Source organism: Leptidea sinapis, chromosome 31 (assembly GCF_905404315.1).
Source record: "Leptidea sinapis chromosome 31, ilLepSina1.1, whole genome shotgun sequence".
In the NCBI taxonomy this organism is placed as follows: Eukaryota; Metazoa; Arthropoda; class Insecta; order Lepidoptera; family Pieridae; genus Leptidea; species Leptidea sinapis.
In genome coordinates this window covers 4,108,473-4,127,578 of record NC_066295.1, presented here as the reverse complement: position 1 = coordinate 4,127,578, position 19,106 = coordinate 4,108,473, and the positions used below count along the sequence as shown (strand labels likewise).

At 34.5% G+C, this 19,106-nt stretch overlaps 1 protein-coding gene across 1 annotated transcript in view; it reads left to right on the top strand.

The window, feature by feature from the left end:
* The window catches only part of LOC126973990 (glucose dehydrogenase [FAD, quinone]-like), a 39,821-nt gene that overhangs the window by 13,942 nt on the left and 6,773 nt on the right, over nucleotides 1–19,106 (top strand). The window contains exons 3-6 of the mRNA XM_050821338.1: nucleotides 9,092–9,331; nucleotides 14,978–15,149; nucleotides 15,652–15,851; nucleotides 18,720–18,844. Coding sequence (XP_050677295.1) covers nucleotides 9,092–9,331; nucleotides 14,978–15,149; nucleotides 15,652–15,851; nucleotides 18,720–18,844 — 737 coding nt within the window. The remainder of the gene's footprint in view (nucleotides 1–9,091; nucleotides 9,332–14,977; nucleotides 15,150–15,651; nucleotides 15,852–18,719; nucleotides 18,845–19,106) is intronic.

Here is a 19,106-nt window from a genome sequence, read left to right as displayed (position 1 = left end):
GGAAGTGATGACAAAATCTTTGACATTCATATTTAGTGTAATTTTACCCTAAATGAATAAATGATTTCTCTTTTTTTCTTGCAACCCACTGACAAATAGACGGACAGATCGACAGCGGAGAAAGAAGATAAGAATCATAACAGTAGTGTTTTTATCTATCTAACAGAGAGTCGTATTAAACGATCGTTGATTATCATACGTATACAAATGATTTAAGTTTTCTTTAGTGTTAACCCAGATATGCCTACTGTCCTATATTTAGGACAGTAGAAATAAAAAAAAATATCAGAATACCCTCTTTATCTAAGATTATTTAGTCTTATGATTTGCAGTAAGAAACGTGTCAGCTTTATTAGAAAAAATAAAAAGACAGTTATTTTAACAGTTTTTACCTTATATTTTACCTTATAAGTGTGTAATAAAAGTGCGTTGCAGACATGGCAAATGACAGGTATGTATAAAAAGTTATATTTTACTCGTGAGTTGTTTTTTTCTGTGTTAATATCTAGTTGATAACCTTAACTTTTGTACTAAATAAATATTCTAGCAAAATAATATAAATAAATTACGTATAACTTGTTACAAATACTAGCGTACTATATATAGGACAGTAGGATAATATACATGATTTTAGTACAATAATACAACTTTTTCTTTACAGACCGTTAGCTGCGCATGAAATTTTAGATGCTTTAGAAAATGTTTCTGATAATGAAGAAGATTATAGTGAACGACTGATATGTATTCTACCTCCTCCTGTTGATCCTGACTGTCTCACTGACGAAGATTCGGGTGAAGAAGATAATGTAACTTTGAATAATTTGCCACGAAACATTCTGCTTCAACCGGCTGAAGTAATGATTCAAGGGCAGATTATGGTGAGTGATACAGAAGAAGAACCTTCTGATTCTACAGGTCGAACTAAACGTAGGCGTACCTACGCATGGAGAAAACGGGACTTGGCAAAAAATCCCGTGAATTGGCCAGATGTTCAAGGCGCTTGCCAAGATAAGCGCCCAATTGAGTGGTTTGAAAACTTCTTAGATGAAGATGTTATTTCGTTGTTGGTGTCAGAGAGCAATAAATATGCTGTCAAAAAGAATTTGCCTGGAGACATAACCACTGAAGATATGAAATGTTTCATCGGCATATTGTTGGTTAGTGGTTATTCATGGCTCCCCCGTAGAAGAATGTATTGGGAAAACTCCCCTGATACAAAGAATGAATTGATCAGCTCGGCTATGACTAGGGATAGATTTGACTTTATTTTTCGCCACCTTCATGTCAATGATAATCTGGATTTGCAAGACAAATACACAAAAGTACGCCCCCTAGTTATACTTCTAAATAAAAAGTTCTTAGAGTTTTCTCCTCTTGAAGAGCAGTGTAGATGAGGCCATGATCCCCTACTATGGTAGACATGGCTGCAAACAGCACATAAAAGGTAAACCTATTAGGTACGGGTTCAAAGCTTGGGTTGGTGCTACACGGTTAGGGTATGTTTTATGGATGGAACCATACCAAGGTGCTACAACTATGTGCAATCCAATATATAAAGAATTGGGGCTGGGTGCAAGTGTTGTTCTCACTTTTTGCGATGTGCTGATTTCACGTGGCTTCGACCTTCCTTACCACGTAGTTTTTGATAATTTTTTTACTGGGACGCCCTTGCTGGAAGAGATAACAAAGAAAGGCCTTCGTTGCACTGGGACAGTTCGAGAAAACAGGACATCTAGTTGTCCTCTGATTACATCGAAGTTACTGAAAAAAAAGGAACGTGGTGCTGTCGATTACAGAACGACACATGACAACACGTTCATTATTGCTAAATGGCATGACAATAATATATTCAGTATTGCTTCTAATGCTGTAGGAATAAATCCTAAATAATCTGCCAAACGCTTCTCACAAAGTGAAAAGAGAAACATTGTCATAGAAGAACCACATATGGTGTCCATCTATAACAAATATATGGGAGGAGTGGATCGGTCTGATGAAAATATTTCACATTACCGAATTGGTATACGAGGTAAGAAATGGTACATGCCGTTGCTCACACACATGATTGATCTTGCCGAACATAATGCATGGCAGTTATATAAAATAAATCATGGAAAACTGGATCATCTTGGCTTTCGCAGAAGGGTAGCAATTGCTTTGATTGAATCAAACAGAAAAAATTCCAAAAGAGGGCCTAGCCGACCCTCCCATCATGAACATGCTGATAGTCGTAAAGACCAAATGAATCATCTGGTTATTCCTCAATCGAAGCAAACACACTGTCGTCAATGTCACAAAAAATGTTTGACACGTTGCAAGAAATGTGATGTTGGAGTGTGTGTCAAGTGTTTTGAAACATATCATTCATAAATAGTGTTAATTTAGTAAATTACATATAACAATGGGTAATATAATCAATAGTTATCTAATAAACTACACTTTTTGATTACATTCTGTTTTGTCATAAATGGTCTTTTATTTCCTCTTATTATCCTACTGTCCTACATATAGGACGGCTGTTTCCCTGAAAGCCTTACACTTAATTTTTTTTTCATAATTTTTTTTATGTTGCATAAGATCAAATAAACAAAATAATGTAACTTTTTTCAAAATTTTCAGAAAATTTTAGTTTCAGGCTTATCTGGGTTAATTCCGCCAATATTTGTTTTTAAAAAAAATCTTTTGGCGAGACAGCACGTCCTGAGCATGCCTCGTGTAGAGGCGAAACACGTGTCGAATTGTTTTAAAAACAAACAAAAATTGGCGGAATTAACACTAAAGAAAACTTAAATCATTTGTATAATTATGGATTTCCGCAAAGTAACGCCTAATTCAATAAATTTTCTATCATACGTATTATCATGAAAGATAAATTTGAATAATAATTAGTTATATTGTGTTTAGTTAATTGTATAGATTAAGAAGCTGCATAATGGTTGTTTTATTAATTTAATAAAGATTAGTATATTAGGTATTATATTATTAGTCACAATCTGTTAAGTGTACCTACCTACATATACCTACATGACACTAACCAACTGATTGATAAAATCGGCCCTAAAAAAAATTCTTGGTACTTTACTTTGAAAGTTCTAACAATACTTTTGGCTAGACTATAGACATGTTAGATTCACAAGTAACTAACATCGAAATAACAATAAAATGTGTTTTCAAACATAAACTTAACCTTCATATATCTTGATAGATATTAAAACATAATGATATGGATGGTAACAATTAGTTGTAAGGTATATTCACCGTAACAATTATTTAATCATGGCATACCTTGGAATAATGTCATTGTCTTCAAAGAATTATGATGTATGTGTAGGTAACTATACCAATTAATCCTAGAATTACTCGAGACATTTATCACTTGATTAAGTTAATTACGATGTTGGAATGTTGGTGAAACTGTCGTAGGTATTTCAACACAATTGTCAATCAAATCATTTGTCATGAAAAAAATGAACAATAGTTGTCTCAATAATAATTACGGCATCTATTTACTTACTAATGTTCAACTAGCGGTTGGATTTCTAAATTGAATTCTTCTCGAGGCTCATTGAGCACTTTTGGGAAAATCATTGAACTAACGTGATTATCACACTCCTCTGAACTCTACCATACATCTCTAGGTAAAATAAATTAAGTACAGAATACAGACCTGTTTGTTACTAGTAAAGGTCAAAATATTCGATGCCCACCCGTATTTGTTTATTTTAAATAAATGATATTTATTCATTTACGTGTTAAACAACGCAATAAATGATTATTATTAGTGTTAAAATTATAACAAATAAAGAAGTAAGTACCTAAAAATATATCTCCTGCAACCCAAAATAATTATTATGTTATTTTTTGACGCTTAGAAGTTTACTGTTAAGACTAACAGTTTTTAAGAGTAGTTAGTGATGAAACCACCAAAATTAAATATAATATCTACAAGAGTTGGTTCCTTGGAAAGTCGACTATGAGGAGATGACAAAACACACTACGTTTAAAAAAACCAACTTCAAAAACTAAAAAGTATAAATTAACTTAATCAAATATATTTTAATCACTTTTAGTTTTAGTGATACCTATATGATTATACCTATCTACAATGACGTTCTATGTAGAATTTCATAGCCTATCTATATCCGAACAGTATTCAAAAACTACTGAATAAATTAAAAAAAGAGAGACATAATATGATTCCGAGTGGTAGGGCTTGACGTGCAACATATTATTTAAAAATATAATTTTGAATAAAAGCATTTGCATTTAAGATGAGGGTAGAATATCTTTTTTACTTAGTTCATATTATATACGTCTCGATAGACTGTGACAGCTTACATGAAACCTCTACTATTTTGAGCAATGCAGTGCACACTAATACAAATCGGGAGTTATAGACCTGGCTTGTAAAGCACACACACACTAAAGTAATAATCCTGGCCTGTCTTTATCGGTTGTCTAGCAGCTAGAGATTTTTAATTTCTGAAATAGAAGTACACAAACAACATGATAAACCAAACAACTAAAATTCTAAAACATTTTTTAGGCCTCAGATTCATAATTGGATACAAGTTACATAAATAGTTTTATTAAGTTATACTTCTTTTAGCGCATTTGGGAAAAAATATCAGAGAGAATTGATACAATGCGCGCACACCGTCACAGAAATTCGACACCCCGACGTTAGCTGGTGAACTAGACCATTTGTATCATACTTTAGCTATCAAGCCACTTGTAACTCATATGTCTACTGAAACCACAACCAATGAGCGAGAGTGAAATAAATTTAAATATTTAATTTCCATGTATACGTTTTAAAATAAAATAATTTCTCTCTTATTGTATAAAAATAAATTAATAATATTTAATTACGTATTTATTTATTAAATTATGCGGTATAGTAATATTTTCATTGGTTGTATTTAATACAATATTGTTTTTTCTACAAAAGTAAAATAGCACAAGGAATATTATTTTTAAAGAATTTTGTTTTATTACGCCAAAGAAGAATAACTGCTTGCGTGCGTAGATAAGTGCACACACATTTTTTTTTATCTATAAATAAAATAAAATTGGAGTGTCTGTTTGTAATATTGAAATAACCGTTTTTACCACATGTATTTGAATAATAATATGTACACATACACCAAAATATATTTTTTTACAATTTTTGTCTGTCTGTCTGTCTGTTTGTTCCGGCTATTCTCTGAAATGGCTGGACCGATTTTGACGGGACTTTTATTGGCAGGTAGCTGATGTAATAAGGAGTAACTAAGTTTTAGAAAAATAAAGTAATGTTGCAATGTCTAAGAAACGGTCTAACTCTAAAAATAATACATATGGCATAACAACGTTTGCCCGGTCAGCTAGTATCTAATACATAAAGTACAGACATGGCACAGTATGTAATGTATGTATGGATTATCTAAATTATAATTCATCTAATTTATATCGCAAAAATTATTTCCTAGTCTCATAAGTTCCTCGTTCTTGATGTAATATATTGTTATATGCGCTATTTAGTCGAAATTTACATAATTCTTGATATTATGATAATTTTATGCAAATTATAATTCTATAACATTTTATGTGTAATATGAATAATTTACTATATCATACGCACAGCTCGACCGATGTTGATGAAATTTTTGTATCTTATTGGAACTTTATGCTCAAAAACACAAATAATATAGTAAACATATAAACGGACTAGAAGCTCACGGGATGCGAGTGGTGAGGCAACCGCCCATGGACATCCACAATAACAGGTGTGTCAAGAGATGTGTTGCCTCTTTTATTTTAAGGTCCCTAAATCGTATCAGTTCGGGAAAACAGCAGCCCGTAATTGCTTCGAAAAACGCGCGGTTGTGGAATACCAGACGTCAACGTCATGCGGGTGGTATTTTGCATTTTAACGTAAAGTCCGGTGGTGGAATCAACGCGAACAGCTCCTCTGAGCACTCCCTGTGATAAACGCGGTCGAAGAAGCAGAGAGAACCCACATCTCTACGCAACGCCAGAGAGTCAAGCCGATCGTAGATGGCTTGCTCATCGATGATTCGAACCGCTCTTCGTTGTATGCAGTGAAATGGACGTATCTGGTACTGGGGATACCCGCCCAGAGGTGAGAACAGTACTCCATGTGAAGCCGAATTTGCGCCTTATGTAGTTGCAGGCGGTGGCTAATATTTAAGTACTATCTCGCCTTACTGAGTACAAGCTTTTTAGAGGACAGTTGAGCCCTCTCTTCCAAGTGACCACGGAACTGAACGTCGCTCGATATATCGACGCCAAGTATGCCGGCAATACAAGCTATGCGGCAGTTAGGGGAGTGATTTTGAATCGAGGGGATACGACGAAGGGAGACTTTTAAGGGTTAAATTTACAAACTTGTGTCTTCTTGGGGTTGAATTGAACTAAATTTTGTCAGCCCCATTCCAAGACTTTGAAAAGCATAGTCTCGATTTCAGACACAAGTTTGTTCGGTTCTCGTTGACGCTATCCCGGGACATGTTGGCACGGACGGTGCATCTGCATAGCAATGAATACTGCTAATTTTCAGCATATCATTGATATGCAGAAGAAGCCTTACGAGACACCAGTGTTTATGGCTTTTAAGTGAGCATGCACCGTTGATAACAACCTTGATGCTCTTAAGCTAGCGACCCATTTGCACAACCTCTCGGGAAGCCCAAAGGATGGCAGTTTCGCTATAAGCGCTTTATACCACACCGCGAAGTCCTTCGCTATGTCCAAACTCACCGCCAACGCCTCTCCCTTCGAATCAATCGACATACAACCGAGTTGTTATACTCATGATAAATATTTTGGATACAATAACTCACCGCAATGCCTCATCCCGCTTGTGAACATGTACTACTTATACAATTATTACTTAACTTGACATGGACATCTATCTTTTATATAAAGCAAACAGTTGGAAATTTTATTCCTCATCAACCAAAGTAGTTACGAACCCCCATAATTTAAATAATATATCGTTGGAAAGACTATTTAGGTTCATACATTTCCCGTTAAGTTACATTGAAAATGAGGTTTGTTTACTAGAACATGCCAACAATGGCTGTAGAAACGAGAGGGTTGAGCGATCGGTATTAATACAATAAATCCATAGATACGTTGCCTTTGAGATGGGAGTATGACATAAAAACTAAATGATCAAATAAAATATTACTTAATTCAAAATAAAATCAAACCATGATTTTCATTATTCATGTAGGTAGGTCAAGGAAGTGAACACTTATGAATGTCAAAAGTTACGTCGATAGCTGAGACAGAGAAAACCGTAAAGGAGTCAAAATCCCCCAAAGGAGGAACAATTAAGGATAAAGTAATGTACCAAAGACTATATAATCTATATGTCTATCTTACAGTTGAAAAACTGTAACTACTAATCATAAAGAGCTCTATGAGTCGTTTAACCTGTAATTTTAATTATATTAAGACATCGGCCGAGACTGAGTTCATAATATTATCTGCAACGTTGGGCCGAGGTTCCGTAGCATATAAAGATATGCTACGGAACCTCGTAATAAAAGTATTACAATGATTGTGCTGCAATATATTTTGATTTATATAAGACGAGGTCTTCGACTAAACGGGTCATAGACTACAAGACTACTATCTGTCAGGTCGTCTAACGGCCGTTCCCAATATTCAGTCTATCTCTTAATTGATATAAAAATGGTAACTATCGTTGACTTTTCTGTCCACAATAAACTTATCGACGGTAACTCAAGGTGAGTTACCGTACACGCTGTCTGTCAATGGGACGACGTATACGCTTACCAGCCATAGAAGTTTGTATCGAAATTGCAATTCACCCGTCCCAATATAAGGCGATAAGAATGACTTATCGGGTATAATGTGACAGCTTCATATTATTGGCAGCTAATTACTGACAGTAGAAGTTAGTAATATATCACTATCTGTAGATAGTATATTGGGAACGGCCTTAAATGTTAGCGTAATTGACAGCCCGATAACGCGGGACTATTTTGGTTTGGTTCAATGTGTGCGTTAGTTAGTTGTATAATATTCAAAATACTACAGAGATATTGCAAATTGTGGCTGTCTATAGTATTTATATATTATCTTTGATTAACGCAAGTGTTACACATTTAAATAAAACACTTTTAAAGGATTAAAACGCGTGTAATTGTAACGGTTTTACATTAGATGTTTGCGTAAAAGTTACATTTTTATTTTAGTTAACCCGACGTTTCATGACCTTTCCAGATCTCGCTTTCAGGGGGAATTGTGGCAGTCCACCTAAAATAAATAAAAAATGTAACTTTAATGTAAAACTGTGGCAGTCTGTTTACGAATTGTCAATCAAAAACGCTTTTCTGTGTTGCCATATCTCCGTTACAGATGTTTTTTTTCTGCTTTGTTTATCTATACGTTGGTATATTGTTAATCAATTTATGTAACGCATTACTTTTCTTTTAATAACACGAAATCCTTGCGCAGAATATCTATTGTCAGTGTTTTTATAATTGTTTATGACTTAATTGTTTTATATTCGTAAGGTCATGGTTTTGGTGATTCTTATAATTACACATTTGGACAAAAAGCTAATTACTCAGGCTTTCCGGCTTGACCGCAAACATTGAAATGTGTTTTGCATTACATAAATAATAGCTTCAATTATTACCACAACGGGCTGTATTTAATGGCTTATAACTTTTCTTTTTTCTTTTAAACACAATCTTCTCTTTTTGTGGGGTTTTGGTGTCGTACGTGATCCACTTTTCATCACCAGTGCTCAATCTCTTCAAAAAGTGTTCGGTTTCATAACGTCTCAATAAAGAAAATGAATACATAGTCCATATTCTCTGTAACACTTGAAATACGACACTCCATCCTTTTTAAGTTTGGATATGCTGTTACTTGGACAGTTTTTCACTGAAAACTTGTCATTGCATGGCGGTGTATTCAAAGCGCGGTCGAAACACAACTAAACGAAAACTCTGCCAAATTGACTTTTGCTTCAGACTATTTCGTGTCTTAATTTTTTTATGCAACTAGATGATATAAATATTTTCTAACCTTAAGTATCTTGTTTAAGGTATGTGGCTGCCCACTCCGAGAAGTAGGACCCTCCATGGCCGGTTCCTGTGGGAATCAGTTCATCTTGTTTATGAGCATCCTCGAGTCGTTCGTGAACGGCAGGTGTGACCTGGTGGACCCCTGTAACCGGGTGACTGACAGAGACCCCCTAGACGACAGTTATGACTTTGTAGTGGCTGGTGGTGGAACAGCAGGTGCTATTGTTGCTGCGAGGTTATCAGAAAATCCTCAATGGAAGGTAATAAGAGCTATGTTAAGAATTTTACTGTATTACAATGTGTTGTATTGGTATAAATAGCACCACTGTTAAGGCTAGCATAGACAATTTCAACCCTAATAATATTTTAAAACATAAACTTACACTAACTTTTAACACGTGATTTTGTTAAGTAGATGTACATCCCTTTTTATTGAAGGGTTTGACGAAGTAAAAAATTTATAGATATAAATATTATTTAAAATTTTATGTAGTCATTTACAATAGGAGATTGGAAAAATAGTTAATTAACAATAGTATAACTTCTATCTGGATGATACCATAACTTAATCAAATTTTTAAATTAATATTTATTATTAAAAATATATTTAATATGGTGCCACTGTTTCTAGGGGAACTGTGCCCATGTCGTTACGGCTGCGTTATAAATAATAGGGATAGAATCTCTTTGAGGTTTATTTTATCAAAAGTCATTAAATATAAACAGGTTTTAGTTAAGTTATAAACATAAAGATGCTATATTGTTTTTCTCTTAATTTGTTAGTAACAACTGGAATTTTTTATGAGTTTATACATATTATGCTTTCGATACATACTAGACTTCATTCTGAATCCAATAAACCATCGCTCGTATTTTTAGGAGGTTTGTCTTATTATTATTAGGAGGTTAAGTCTGATCACGTTTTTGAACTTGTTAAAGATATAATTATATTTCTGTAGTACAATATTAGTCTAAAAGATTTTATTTCAATTTTAATAGTATACAACAGTGAAAAAATAAACCCGTCTAAATGATTACGCCATACGACGCTTAGAAACAATACTCAAGGAAGTTCGTAAAACAAACTGTATTTTCTTTCATATTCTTTGACTTAAATCTCGTTGTAATATTAATTACCCGCGCAAACAAATAGAAGGGTGTGACGCGGTTCCTTTCAATACCTTGCATTGACTGACTTGAATATTACATAGGCCTTGTCCACAACTGAAAGACTATGTGTACATACATACACACGGTTCACCAAACGCGAGTGAAAAAGCGGCCTAAACACATGTACGGTCCGGTGGGTGCCTCGCGCCAATTGGAGCAGGCGTCTTACTGGCTACCGTCCGGACGGTAGTAATAATAATATTGTACGATGGACAATGCGACATACCATTGAATATGGTCTGAATCAAAATAATGCTAAAACTTTTTGATTTTTTTATAAAGGTTGTGGAGGTTGCGGATTTCCCTCAAAAGCCCTCTAAAAATGTAAATATATTTAATTATAGTACTTCATTCCTTGTTATATACGTTTATTTTAATTATTATTATTCACTAGCTAAAACTGAAGATGAAGAACTAATAAATTTTATGCACATTGGCAGCGTTATTAATTTAGTTTTCCTTATAATTTAAATAAGTAATAAATAACTTTGACGATTGATGATTTACAACTAAGTACTCTTATTATTCTTGTAATGAGATAATATATTGATCGTGGAAGTTAATAATAACAATGTAATTATGGTGTATATTAAACCGTGTTATATTAGATATATACGTCTTTAATATTAACAGTAAACGAAACCAGTCAAGTGTGAGTCGAACACACTAATGCCCGGTTCCAAACAAGAAACTGATAGTGTTTGGTAGCCAGTAATATTTACTACGTCACTTATTTGAAAACAATTTCTATAAATAGCAACCGTAATGACATTATACTGATAGGTGAGAGCGCTACCAATAACTGTCAGTAAGACATTTGTCTCGATAGAACAGGGATAGAACGATTATAGCGTCTCTATGACATTTTTCAGTCGGGATCAAAAGCAATTCAGGCTATTCTTATGTTATTATACTAATTCCCATAGAGTTTCATTGAAAATGAGGTTTGTTTACTATACTTACATGACAGAAGACACTAGTTACTACTAATGCGAACTATTAAGATACAGAACCCGTATGACTGTTGCTGGACCACTCACAGTCTGGAACAGGTACGGTCATACCATACGTTGGATACGTTGTGAACGATTGTGATCGAAGTGTAGAGGTGAAGTGTCACATAGAGCAAGTGCATCATGCTTTCATAAAAACGAGGCAGCACTGACTATCTGACACCTATCTTGGATACAGAAATTGATGTTATGAGAGATCTCAAAAAATCAGCTCATCATACTGGGAAAGATCCAAGAACCATTTAGGCGAACGTCATGGCTCCATGTTGGTGCATGTTAAGGGTGACTTCAAGTTGACTGTTGCTATGATGCTCGCGACCCTTCGCTAAGGAGAAGGCACCCAAAAAGAAGAAGTGCTGAAAAAAATTTAACAAAAATACAACCGATTTCAGAAACACTACTTATTCCAAAACAATAGATATAATATTATGCACTAAAAAGTATAAAAATAATTGCGTAATTTTATACAATCTAATTAATTAATCTAATCCTAGTAACGATTATTGTTATTTGTGGAATCAATCAATCAATTTTTTATTTTTGTTTTTTTTTTGTGAATCTGAATTACACTAACTAATAATTTGTCTAAATATGTGTAGATCTACTACAATGCAGCAATGAACGTAAGCGCATTGCATTTGATTACAGACAGTTATAAATTCTGGTACAGATCGCACCGTAAGTTGTTAAGGAGTTCCATTGATATTGGAATACGACAATTACTTGACTATAACGACGTGACGATAAGCGATACAAATATGCAGATAGCATAAAAAAGATTCGGCCGAGTATCGTTAATTTGCACCTAAGAATTGAAGAGTTCCGTGACAATTTGACATGCATCCCATAACGATCACATAATCAAACTCTCACCTTTGAAATGTATCTTTTTTAATAAAAAAAAAGAATTATCCAAATCGGTTGGCGCGATATTGAGTTATTGGTCCATTTGTCGGGCATATACTTATATCAAATATAATACTTTTATGGTTTTCTCATGGATGCTATTGTCAGATCTGGACCAAATTACAATGCGACCACACAGGAAGCACCAGTTTTCAAATAAAAAAAGAATTATCAAAACGGTTCTCCCAGTCGAAAGTTCTGAAGTAACAAACATAAAAAAACATACGGACGAATTGAGAATATCCTCCTTTTTTGAAGTCGGTTAAAAATTATCTGAAAATTGAATTTTTACGTTCTGTTTGGAACGCCCGGTAACAATATTATTAAGCCGATGACTGCCTATATGGTTTTAAATCCTTTAAATGGTGTAACCAACCATTACATGGTAGGCGTATATCCGCTTATTGTTAGAATAAAGAAGTTATTGAATGGTACGAGGCAGCCAGCGGTCATGGGAGTTAAATCAATGGCGATATAGAAGGTTGCTGGTACACGTGACTTGGCACTTTGGTTATCATTGAACAGCACTTTTACAAACTGCAGTATTATTGATGAAAAAAGTTGGCAGTTTGTAGAGACTGCCAATAGAAATGAAAACTTACAACATGTAGTATTAACATTGCAATAAAATTTAATTTTTGTTATAATAATAATAATTCCTTTATTTCAGGCTACATGGCCCATAAAATAAATACCTTATAGTCTAATATATATACATATGATATATAACTTAAATGTACGTCAGATTTTCGCGGCTATGTGAGGCTCGGGTTCGGTAGCTTCCGGCGGTCGGCAGGGTGTCCCAAAGTTATGGGACATGAAGGGAAAGTACCTTAAATATCGAAGATAGGCTATTTTACTGAAAGAATACTTTATGTTATTTATAAAAGTTAGTACTTCTGCATTCAAAGTTTTTCTAAAAATTACTTGCCTCGTCTGGGATTCGAACCGACTGAAATGTAAAAAAAAACACCCCCACTATTATGATGCCAATCGAAAGAATGGCCAAAATCTAATAACTCTTCTTAAGTAACACAGTATTTTTGCATTGTCATTACATTGCTTTTTGTATAGCATATCTTTCACCTATCTCCAAAAGAAAAAATCTAATGGTGTAAGGTGTGGGGGGATCTGGCCGGCCATCTAATCGGTCCATTCGTACCAATCCAAGTAGGAAAACATTCATTTTACGATGTTCCTTTCTTTTAAAATACTATGTTACTTAAGAAGATTTATTAGTTTTTGGCCATTCTTTCGATTGGCATCATAAGAGTAGGGGTGTTTTTTTTTACATTTAAGTCGGTTCGATTAGTATCGAAGTATTTTTTAGAAAATCTTTGAATGCAGAATTACTAACTTTTAAAAATAACATTAAGTCTTCTTTCAGTAAAATAGCCTATCTTCGATATTTAAGGTACTTTCCCTTCATGTCCCATAACTTTGGGACAGCCTGTATAACCTATTTTCAATAATATTTTAATCAAACAAAAATACTATATCAACAATGCACAGTAAACAGGGTGGTTTGTTGAGAAGGGCGGTGATGGCTAAGTCGGAAACTACGAAACGTAGAGGAAAGTCGTGAAAGAGTCATGCCCTCGATTCATAAGAAACCAATAACTGCATTTTTTTTTATATTCTTCAACTTTTGACAGAAATCCACCCGTGATATTTCAAAATAATTTAATCCTGTTATTGAACCAATGGATTCTGTTATTAATAAGGATCAAACTTTGCAAAGATATGTGTTACTAAAAATGAAGGCAAGTAGACAAATTTTACAAATTTCATATCTCACTTGAACCTAACTAATAAATTGCTCAAAATGGTTTCCTTTGACTCCAATGCATAAGTTTATACGTCTCTCTAATGACCTTACTGCATTTGATACCATGACAGGACTTATCCTCGATAGAATATTAACAAAAAAGTAAGATTCCTAACAAACAGTTTTAATAGGAGGTGAGTTTTCTTTGGTATAAAAATAAATAAACATACAGTTTGGTATTTTCTATCATTTTTAGTAATACATATCTTTGCAAAGATTGATCCTTATCAGCAACAGAGTCAATTGGTCCAATTATATGGCCTGCATTTTTTTTTAAATCCATTCGGCAATATTTCGAGAAATATTAAAAAACTAAATGTGCAGTTATTGGTTTCTTATAAATCGAGGGCATGACTCCTTTCACGACTTTCCTCTAAGTCTCGTAGTTTCCGATTTGGCCATCACCGCCCTTCTCAAAAAACGATCCTGTATACACATTGAACTTTTCACTAAATCCATTCAATTTCACTTATAAGATATATACACAGCACAAATGTTGCACAAAACGTCAGCTGTATAGCTACAGATATACTGCTATAAGAATTACGGTGACGCTAACTCACGAGATTTCACCCATCCAAAAAGTGTGTAACTACATATTTTAATATATTTTTTTGAATTATTTATTTATCGCGTGCGCCAGCCATAATCATGTCGGTAACGCGAACAAAAAGTGCCCAAAGCGGTTAAGAAATTTTTCACATCAAAAAATCCTATAGCGCTTGATGAAAGAAATTTGCTTAGATAATTTATACGTCTAGATAGACTGTGACAACTGCGAACACGTGGAAAAACATAGCGGCGGACTGGTAACCTCTAATATCAGCAACATCACATACTAAAACAAAGTAACAAACATCATATCGCGAGTGTAAGACGTAGCTTGTCACGCACACTAAAGTAATAAACCTGGCCTATTGCCATGCGTTGCCTCACAACAAGACGCGCTATCCAAACGTATAAAATTATGAGGTGGTTAAATCCTGCAGGTTCTCCTGATAGAAGCCGGTGGTGATGAGCCAGCTCAGTCGTCGGTCCCGGCCTGGGTGACAGCGTATTGGGGGCGGAACGATACGGACTGGAACTACCACACAGAGCGTCAGGAGAAGGCCTGCTTAAACAACGGTGGAATATGCTCGTGGCCAAGAGGAAAACTGCTGGGTACGTCACAGACCTGAGCTGACCATGATGAACGATAAATAAAAAAAAAAGTTAACGTTGATTTTGAATAAAAATCTATTATCCTCAACCAAATGAGCTGAAATTTTACATCCTGGTTAAACTATTTTTTGTGATACCCATTCCTTGGAACGCTATCCAGGATTAGGTCCAAACAAAGATACTATTTTCAGTAGAAAGTATCATAACGTTTTATACACGAATTATATTTTAGTTCAATTTATTATCATGACATGTCTACTGCTCCCAAAGATGACTTCTAACGATGGAACATCTCAATGATCTGTGTTATTACAAAGACATTTCTAACTAGCCCTCATAACATGGATATGAAATAAAAAGTTCTAATAGAAGAAAGACTGTCTTATAAAATTAAACTAAATAATGAATTTACTACAAATGTCTCAAATATCGAATAAAAGCTTGGAAACAATTTTTTTTTTGGAGAAAAAGAATTTTGTCCTTACGTTATTCTATTGTTCAGGTGGCTGTTCAGTGATTAACGGAATGATGTACATGCGAGGGCATCCCGCAGACTATGATGGTTGGGCCATCAATGGCGCCACGGGCTGGTCCTGGTTCGAGGTTTTGCCCTACTTCCTGAAGAGCGAGGACAACAAGGAAATCGGCAATGGAATCTCCGGCCAGTATCATACCACTGGAGGTCCGTTGCCGATACAGAAGGTAGGTTTCTACAATCAATCTTATTTCTTACTCACTAACTGCTAGCTAAAACTGCCCATTCTGGTGCGTCCCAAATGGCTCCTATTGATCTGATGATGCTAGGAGTAATTGAAGGTACTTTGAAATTTTATATTATACGTTTTTGTTTTATTCGTAAACAAATCATACATTTGAAAAAGAAAGTATATTATTTTTATGATAGATGCTGGACAAATGAGTGTAAATACGGGTCACCTGATGGTATGACGGCCGATCTTATAAAGCTTCAAATAAGCGTACATAATTATAAATTCTAAAATCTAAACAAATCGGGTCTACACCACTGTCTACTGAGCCTACACGGTGAGAGTCAGCTTATTAAGCCGCAAATGTTTCAAATAATTCTAGATTACAGTATAATATATTATATATGACATAGAGTGGAGAACACGAACAAAATCGAAATCCAAAATCTGCTACAGAATTTAATTGCACGTGTGTTACGTATAATATTAAAATGTAATTGAATTTTGTTAGTTACAGGTTGCATTTACCACCAACTATACGTACGTACCTATATGTTAATAAAAATAAATGAAACGAGCCTATAATATATCTAACCTATGAAGTTGGAAGACTAACAAAAAGTTGAGCAGATTCGGGATCTTGGAGTGATTTTGGATAGCAACCTAACATTGACCAACACATTCATAACATTACTTCCAAGGCTTTTAAGATGCTCGGGTTTGTTCTGCCGAATACCAAGGAATTTAAAAATTCTGAAACAATTTTTGAACTATATAATACGCTGGTTAGAAGTTGCCTTGAGTATTGTTCTGTTGTTTAGAACCCTTATTATAACAAATATATACAACGCGTTGAGAGTATCCAAAAAAAAAATCAAAAAATTATTAGCTTTCGCCTAAAAGCGAGACATCTCATAGCAGGCTTGGAGGATCGTAGGCAAATCCATGAACAGATATTTTTCTATAAAATCATTAATGGGATGTTGGATTGCCCACAGCTATTCAGCAAGATAAATATTTACATCCCAACTAGAGCACCTCAACTGGCAAAATATAAACCGTTTGTACCTGATCGAGCAAACTCTAATCTCGGATATAACTCTCTACTGAATAGGCTGTTGCGTCTAATACAACACTATAATTTCAAACAAGCGACCTATAGATGTTTTTGGAGATACAGTAGCACAATTTAAGAGAAACCTGACACTGATTAGTAAAATGTAATGCCTTATTTATAATAATAAACGCATTGACAAAATATATTGTATATTGTATTTTAGTGATTATATTGAAGTGACTGTATTGTAGCTTGAATAAACAAAAAAAACACAGACTTAAATTTTAAAAATATCCACTTCAGTGTATCTTGTAAACATTCTTAATATTATATATCTATATATTAAAATACTATTACTTCGACAAAGTAAACAGGCTTTAATTTTATTTATAGAACTCTCGTTTTGAACCCCAATCAAAATAAATCAGTCCCATGGATACGGGGACAATAATAAAAATCAATAATCAATATCATAAGTATTCACAATCGTTAAATGTAGTGAAAGTTCCGTAAAACTTCACTCAACCGGTCGTCCCAAACAACTTTTTTCCAAGGACTTGTTATAAAAAGAAACCGGCAATTTTGGGCCGTTTTATAAAGATATTTCATTGACCTGGCTGTCCAGTTATATTTTATTTCCTTATTTAAATATTGTATTGAGGTATTGGCTTATTTTTTAATCGAGTTTCCTAGTAATTATTGCAATTGGTGAACTATCAGGCAGGTATGAAAATCTATTGATACTATCTAAGATATTGAGGACAAAATTTAAAAAATAAGTACATTTATATATGCATGTAGGTAATTTTATATTATGAAAATGTGTTAATGGATTTCTGTCAATGTTTTTTACACGTGATATTACCTAATCGCTGCTTTTAATAATGCGATGACTCTCAAGATTCTTAAAAAGCTAATAAGCTAAGATAATTCTGAGCAAAACTATTTGCGCTCGTTTATTTGTAAATCGGCATTATTTTACTACGATATTGTTGCGCAAGTCAGGTACTACAAAAAAACGTGCTGTGTCAGAACTCTAAACAAAAGAGAAAGAGTGTGTGTGGTTAGGCGAGGAAAAGAGAAGCGTGACCTTTAGTTGGATTTTATTCTTCGTAGTACTTTGTATGTGGGCAAAGAAGAATAATTGGGCTACCAGTTAAATAGCTAAACAAAAGAGAAAGAGTGTGTGTGGTTAGGCGAGGAAAAGAGAAGCGTGACCTTTAGTTGGATTTTATTCTTCGTAGTACTTTGTATGTGGGCAAAGAAGAATAATTGGGCTACCAGTTAAATAGCCACACTGCGGGCACCCTTCAAACCAAAACTTCTTGGCGGAATTCTGTGCAAATATATTATCGGCTACAGAGAATTACTACTAATCAATATTATAAAGTTAAAAAATGTCTTTCAATTCATTTAAATGATTTATTGGAAATAAGATCATTTGAAACTATGTCAAAGTTTGATTTCATGTTTCAGTGCCGCTATTTTTTTCCTTGTAAGTCGGCAAATTCCGAGGTCACCATCGTCAAATAAAGCACATACCCGAACACGCAAGGCTAACGCGCTACCACCACGAAAAACCTCTTCAACAAAACAATTGTCCAACCAGTCGCCCCAGTCAAGCGAAGATTTCGTAGTGAGACATGACTGACACGTGGCGTTTCCGTAACGAGGATAATCGTCCGCCTCGTCTCGCGGAGATTAATCGGCGATAAAAGCATGGATTTGTCGCCTGTGTGAAGTGTCAGCAGAATATGGACTTAATATTTTTGACATTAATTAAGTGTTCGTATTACTTGGTTACAGTTTCGTTACGCGCCTCGTTTTGCTCACGATGTTGTGTCCGCGGCCATCGAACTCGGCTTCCCGCCCACTACAGACCTCAACGGAGAAACCACCACGGGATTCACATTAGCACAAGCTATGAACGAGTAAGTTGACGATTGTCCTAACAAACATTACTTTGATATTTGCCTATTATAAGCAAATTGCCTTCTACTATCTTCTACATTATTATCTATTGCGTGCTACATTTCTCTGTTATCTTCACTGTAATTTTCCATCAAGCGAAGTTGGGGACTAATGCGCAATCAGTCATACATAAAAACAATAGAAGGTTGTGAGTTCGAGCCTCTGGAGAAAGAGCCTATTTTGTGTCTAGATTTTCTCCCGTCGAGATGATTGCTGGTATAT